This window comes from Mus caroli, chromosome 17, assembly GCF_900094665.2.
Source record: "Mus caroli chromosome 17, CAROLI_EIJ_v1.1, whole genome shotgun sequence".
Taxonomy (NCBI): domain Eukaryota; kingdom Metazoa; phylum Chordata; class Mammalia; order Rodentia; family Muridae; genus Mus; species Mus caroli.
In genome coordinates this window covers 19,918,200-19,925,543 of record NC_034586.1, presented here as the reverse complement: position 1 = coordinate 19,925,543, position 7,344 = coordinate 19,918,200, and the positions used below count along the sequence as shown (strand labels likewise).

At 42.9% G+C, this 7,344-nt stretch overlaps 1 protein-coding gene across 2 annotated transcripts in view; it reads left to right on the top strand.

The window, feature by feature from the left end:
* Pdpk1 (3-phosphoinositide dependent protein kinase 1) overlaps positions 1–7,344 on the top strand; it is an 80,206-nt gene that overhangs the window by 36,991 nt on the left and 35,871 nt on the right. For both annotated transcript variants that reach the window (XM_021185956.1, XM_021185957.1), the window contains exon 2: positions 5,997–6,266. In XM_021185956.1, the coding sequence (XP_021041615.1) occupies positions 5,997–6,266 (270 nt within the window). The remainder of the gene's footprint in view (positions 1–5,996; positions 6,267–7,344) is intronic.

Sequence of the window (7,344 nt, the reverse complement as noted above, 5' to 3'; positions counted from 1 at the left end):
CAGCTACAGTGTACTTACATATAATAAATAAATAAATCTTAAAAAAAAAAAAAAAAAAAAAAAAGAACAGTCATTTTTCACTGCAGAGGACAGAATCTGGCCAGCCAATTGTTTGTGGACTGGACATGGGCACTTTTCTTGGGAAAGTAGCTTTGGTGGCACATCTGAACTGACCATGTGTTTTGGGGGTGAGGCTTGATGTGTTTTGCATTGGTCCAAATCAAGGATATATCAGATGCTATATTCTGCAGTGAAAATGTGGCTTTCTCAATCTGTTTTAAGTTTCACTCTTGGCACTCCCCCAAATAAACACTACCAGTAGTAACAAATACAAATTTCCTGTTCTCCAGATCTCAGCTCTCATGCACCGCCTAACCTCTCTCATTTACTTGCTTAGGTAAACTGGATATTTTCTGTGGCACTTGCTGTTTCATGTGTACATGGGGTTCTAAAGGAAGTTGGCAGGGTTTGTGCCCAGTAATACTCTGCCTTTTTCTGAGTCCATTCTGCCTGGTGTTTTTGGAGTCTGCTGGGGTAGGTTGTGCTCTGTAAAGTGAGCCTCACTCTGGCCAGAAGCTGCCATAGGGGTCAAGAGCCATTGGTCACACTGCTCTGGGTAGGTGCTTGGACAACCGGTCAGTAGAACTCAATTCAGGTACCGACTCATCTCAGGACCTAGTGCTCTTCTCTGAGCTTCTGTTCTGGAGGCTTTTATTGTAACCATGGAAACCACTCAGATGATAAAGAAAGGAAGGTTCTTGAGGCACATGCTTAAAAAACACAGGCCCATGTTAGCTTCTAGTGGTTTGCCTTCCAGTGAACTCTCCAAGGGCCAGAACTGTAAAATTAGCAGTCAGGAAGCATGAGCTGAAGATGGCTTTCCCTGAAGGCAGTGTAAGTATTTATTGTTTGTATCTCTCAAATGGTGTTTGATATCAAGATCTTCTGTCCCAGAACAACCAGTTTGATGGGGGACTGTCAGGCCCATTTCTTCTGTGACCTCTTGCCCTCTTTCCAGAAGAATGCCTGCAGTTTGTGATACTGTCTGTGCAGCCATTGTGGCAGGCTCTTGGGAACTTAGTTGTTCTGGAATGTCACTCAGCACCTTGCAGGGAATGGGTCTTGACTACTATGAAGAAACAATGTTGTCCCTACTGGGGCTCCATGTAGACTTCAGTGTCGCTCGGTGGTAGGGTGCATGCCGAGCATGTGGACTTCAGTGTCGCTTGGTGGTAGGGTGCATGCCTGGCATGTGGGAGGCCCTGGGTTTGTCTCAGGAAGCTCACTTGGCTCCTTTCCTGGATTCGTTGGTTCAAGAAATAGGTTGGTGCACAGTTAGGTCTTCCAGAGCCTAAGTCAGCTTGCCACAATCTAGTTAAGGTTTTATATTTTTGCCGGGTGGTGGTGGCACATGCCTTTAATCCCAGCACTTGGGAGGCAGAGACAGGCGGCTTTCTGAGTTCAAGGCCAGCCTGGTCTATAGAGTGAGTTCCAGGACAGCCAGGGCTACACAGAGAAACCCTGTCTCGAAAAACAAATTTTTTTTTATATTTTTGAGTTAGGCGTGATGGTGCACAGCTTTAATCTCAACATTTAGGAAGCAGAGGCAGGTTGATTTCTGAGTTTGAGGCCAGCTTTAGTCTATAGAGAGTTCTAGGGCAGCTAGGGCTATACACACTTTGTTTCCCCAAGAGGGAGGGAGGGGGAAGTAGAAGGAAGAGGGGAAGGAAGGAGGGAAGACAGAGAAGAGAGAATTATGTCTTGTGGTGGTTCATATCTATAATCCACAGTGGGATCAGGATTTCAAGGCCATCCTGGCCTACATAAAATCCTATCTCAAAACAACACCAAAAGTTTATATCTGAAAATTTCCACAGCATACTGACTTTGCTTTTTGGCTCTTTGGCTACACAGAAAAACTCTGGCTGTCCTGGAACTCACTCTGTGGACTAGGCTGGTCTCACAGAGACCTGCCTGCCTCTGCCTCCCAAGTGCTGGGATTAAAGACAGGTGCCACCACTGCCTGGCACACACTGACCTTATGTAGCCTTGGCTGGGTTGGAATTTGCTATGTAGACTAGACTGATCTCAGACTCACAGAAGCCTGTCTCTGTTTCTCTGGCTTCTGGGATTAAAGGTGTGCATCGCCATACCTGGCTAAGTCTAGCTTCTTGAGCATGTAAGATTTCATCACAGAAAATCACTTGCTTCCTTTTTCACCAGCACAAAGCTTGAAACCATTAGGCTTAAGTCAAATTTATTTAATTTGGGTTTTGTTGTTCTATTAAAGTGTGATGTTAGCAATATCTGTAATCCCAATGCCCAGTTCTGTCACCCTCACCCTCATCACTTTCTTCTACAGAGTCTACGAGTTTTATTCAACCTTATACATATATTTCACCCCCCCCCCAATACACACCAATGTTGGGGATCCATGTGCTAGACAAGCATTCTACCACTGAGCTACTATTCTCCTGGCCTTTATTTCATTTAATTAGAAGTTATTTCATATTTGTCTTCTAAAAATTCTAGAAAGGCATAGGTGGTTCTAATACAGCCTTCACCAGCTCCTCCAGTTGAGTAACCATGCTTCTACACCTTTATATCTAAGGGCTTCATCATGTTCCCTAAGTTTGCATACCCTGATTTACCTATCACTTCTCTTTTGAGCATCTGAGCAGTTCTTAGATTTTGCTGTAATATCTAAAGCAACATTAGACTTTACGTTGTTTTCCTTAGTGGTGCTGAGCATGGGAACCAGGGCCTTGTACATTCTAGGTGAGTGCTTTCCTGTAGAGCCATGCCCGTGGCCCCTATATTTTTCTTTTGTTATACTTTTAAATCTACACTTAAAATGCTGTTAACTCATTTTCTTAGGTTGAATTTCTAAGACAGAAAGTAATCTTGTTCAATTTTTTAAAGTTTATTTTTATTTGTGTGTGTGTGTGTGTGTGTGAGTGAGTGTTCATGTGTGAGGGTGTGTTTGTGCCATCTGTGGTATATATAAGATGATAAAAGGACAGCTCAAGTGTCAGTAGTCATTTCCTACCTTATTAGAGGCAGAGTTTAAGTGTCTGTTACTGTGCTACATACTTAAGGCTAGCTGCTCTAAGGGATTCTGGAGAATTCTGTCTCTACGTCCCATCTTTCCATAGAAATGCTGAGATTACAGACACAGTAGTATACATCTGGTTTTTACCTGAGTTCTAAGAATGTAAACTCAGATAATCAGGTTTGTACAGCACAAGCTTTTACCCATTAAGCCATGTCCCTTGTTTAACAGGTTTTGTGTGTGTGGAAAATACTTGGCTAGTATTGTTGTGTTCCTTTTTATTCAACTTATTAAATTCTACATTTGCTGAAGATTTCACTGAGACTTTGAACACTGTTCAGCACACAAGAAAGTGAAAACTTAATTTTCTGCTGAGATTCTTAGATCCTTATTCTAGTCAGGTGGTCGGTCATATTTCATTAGTAATGTGTCTGGTTAGCACCTTCATATTTTTTAATTTTTTTTTTTGGTTTTTCGAGACAGGGTTTCTCTGTGTAGCCCTGGCTGTCCCGGAACTCACTCTGCAGACCAGGCTGGCCTCAAACTCAGAAATCCACCTGTCTATGCCTCGCATTAAAGGTGTGCACCACCATTCCCGGCAGCACCTTCATGTTTTTATGCTTTGCCTAGCATGATGATAGATCCAACAAAGCCACCTGAAAGAAAAGCCCTTTCCTTCTGCCACAGAGCAGGTACAGAGTTACTGATAGTGGTTGCTTAGCTAGAAGTATGCTGCTGCTACTCCGGCCTTCCAGGGAGTCTGCTCTCAAGAGCCCAGGTTCACGTACTGCACTGTGGGGTAGGCAAAACACCCTCCAGTGTTACCATCTGCTCTCCCTTCTCCACTGCCTCCGTACTCATTATGTTTAGGTCACAAGATGTTCGGTCTAGATTTGTTAAGCCTTTTGCAATCTTGAGATGAGCAACTCCTTTAGCTCTTCTTGGTGGCTAAGCTTTCCTTTGCTCACTCTTGGCTACTGTGTGCACACCTGTCCTACTGTGTTTCTAGAGCCCCGGCTTCTTTATGGTTCTGTGTTTCTGTCTCTGTTTATCAAGAAAGCAGTCATCCTTGTCTGTCTTAGTTAAATCATACACAAACATACTGCCATGTTTACATAAATTAACCAGTCTACTTAGCCCATAGAGTTTTATTGTTAGGCTAAAGAAAAGGAGGAGGGAAGAAAGGAAGAAGGAAGGAAGAAAAGAAGCAACCCACCTTATTTTGTAACATGTGGACGTATGGCCTTTTCTTAGATTTAGCTTATTTTTTTCTGAACAGTCTGCTGTAGTTTTTGAATGGGTCACCTTTTGGTCAGTGGCAACCTTGATGTACTATTTTACAGAACAGGTGAGTGGTTTAAGAGATACTGTGATTTCAGGACCTAACTCCATCAAGTTGTGTGCTTCTAAATTTCCTTTTGGGTATGCTGGGAATTGAACCCGGGTTCTCATGTAATCTAGGCAAGCATTCTAGAACTGAGCTATAGAAGTTTTCTGGAGTTCTTGAGTGAGGAGGACTGTTAGAGACTAGCACCTAAGTAACTTGGGTATGCTGAGTTCACTTGATTTTAATTAATTCACTTATTTATTTTGTTTTGTTGAGACAGGGTTTCTCTGTATAGCCCTAGCTGTTCTGGAACTTGCTCTGTAGATCAGGCTGGCCTCAAACTCAGAGATTTGCCTGCCTCTACTCCTGAGTGCTGGGATTAAAGGCATGGGCCACTACTTCCTAGCCTGAGTTCATTTTATGATAGTATGTGTGTAGATGTGTGGTACATGTGTTTGAATAGTGCACTCTACCCTTTTTTTTTAAAAATATAGCTTTTTGTCTGACTGCCTGTCTATCTATCTATCTATCTATCTATCTATCTTTCAATCAATCAATCAATCAATCAATCAATCATATAACAAGGTCTTCCTGACCTGAGTTTTGACAATTAGACTTAAGTTGGTAGGCCAGTTAGCACCTTAGGAATTGCTTATACTTTGCCAGTGCTTGGACTACCAGGCTTGGATTTTTCTTACTGTTTTTACTGATTTGGGGAGAGAGTTAGGTACTACTTACTGAACCCGGGGCCTCATACATACTAGGCACCTGCTTTACAACTAACTGAGCTTTAGTCCCAGCCCACAGGTTTTTGTCTTAATTCTACAGATTGAATTTAGGTTCCATACTTATAAATCAAGTAGTTTACTGACTGAGCTATATCTCCTCAGTCTTATAGTTAGGATAGTGTCACCACTATGAGGACATGCCAAAGGCAGAGCTGAAGAGAAGGCATAGATGTGGGTACAATGTTTACATACTGCCAGTTTAGCTCTGAATACTTATTTTCTTTCTCAGTGACTCTTTCCCACCTCCTTTTTTGGTGCAGGATCTTGCTATGTAGCCTAGGCTGGCTCAGAGGCCATGACTTTTTGGATGCTAGGGTTTCAGGTGTGCACTACCACACTTGGCTTATGCTTTCAACTTTAACTGTGTGCTTCCTCTCATTTCTCATATTTCTGTCTCATTGACAGTTCTATAACCATTTTGTTGACAGTTGCCAAATTGCTTTCCCAAAGCATTTTAACAGCAACACACATTTTGGGTGCTAGCCATAATTGTACGAGTATTCTTGCTTTAGCATAAGTCTTGCCAGCATTGGGTGTCTCTGTATAAAGTAAACATACTCCAGAATTACAAATGTATATACAATGTTATGTCTGCTTTCCTTAGCCTGGCCTTGCAGAGTGGTTGGAGTAGTGCTGAGAGAGATGTGAGAATATACCTGAAGATGAGCGGGGGATGGGGGTGGTGGTGGTGGGGGACTTTGGCTCCAGTGAACACCCAGATCAGATGTACTGTCCTGCTTTCAGCAGTATCATAAAGTGCTTATACTTGGTTCATCTGCTCAGGACAATGGAGCCATTTGACTCTTACCTCTTTCCTCTGTGTCTGCAGTATGACGCTGTGCCCATTCAGTCCAGTGTGGTGCTATGTTCCTGCCCATCCCCATCAATGGTGAGGTCCCAGACTGAGCCCGGCTCGTCCCCTGGCATTCCTAGTGGTGTTAGCAGGCAGGGATCCACCATGGACGGCACCACAGCTGAAGCCCGACCAAGTACCAACCCCTTGCAGCAGCACCCTGCCCAGCTGCCACCACAGCCTCGCAAGAAACGCCCTGAAGACTTCAAGTTTGGGAAAATTCTTGGCGAGGGCTCTTTTTCAACAGTGAGTATGTGCCTCTGCTGCTGTTGCTTGTTGAGCACGGGGTTCTCTTGGGATCACAGACTACTGAGAACACCTGACTAGGCATTGGCTTCCCTGTGCCCCTGTGGTTGTCTGCTGCTGTGCATGCCACTAGAGTCTTGGAGAGAGTGTACTTAGCCTAGCCACCACCTGAAGAAAGCAGTGGTTAAACTGGATTTTGTCTGTTTTGGCCCATACCTTTTTTTCTTATACTCAGGAGGCGGAGACAGAGAGGAGTTTGAACCTGGATGTTTCAAGGCCTACTTGGCAACATATTAAATGCCTGTCTCAAAAACAAATAAGTAAACAAAAGCATTTGTTGATTTATGCTCTGTGTTTTCCTGTCTTAATGGACAGGCCATAGAAAGCTAAAAGTTCCTTAGATTGAAAGTTAGTATCAGAGTTAGTATCTCTCTGGAGACTTTTGTAACATTCAGTGACACCTCCTCCCTTGCCTAGATTTGTTTGCTTGTTTGCTTGCTTTAGCGCCTAAAACTATGAAGGTAAGTATTTGTTGGAGAGTGGCCTTCAGATTTTTTGTTCTAACTCCTAGGCTAAGTAGGTATTGCTGCAGAGTGGTCCAGGTATGGGTCACTCACAATTCAAAACATTCTCCAATGAAACAGATTTCTGTGTTCCAACTCCAGTCTGAAATAGGCATTCCAGGGTAGTTCCAGAGGCTCATCTTAAACAACCAGTCTTCCTTAGACCTGACTTTTTGAAGATTCCATATGAAAAATTGTGTTCTCTTCTTGCCTTTTTTATTTATTTTAAGATTTATTTATTTTATGTATATGAGTACACTGTTGCTGTCTTCAGACACACCACAAGAGGGAATCAGATCCCATTACAGAGGGTTGTGAGCCACCATGAGGTTGCTGGGAATTGAAGTCAGGACCGGACCTCTGGGAGAGCAATCAGTGCTCTTAACCCCTGAGTCATTTCTCTAGCCCTTTAGATTTTTTTTTTTAAAGATTTATTTAGTTGTTGTTTTTTTTTTTTTTTTTTTTTTTTTTTTTAAAAAGTGTCACTACCTAGCCCTCACTAGCCCAAAGCTTTT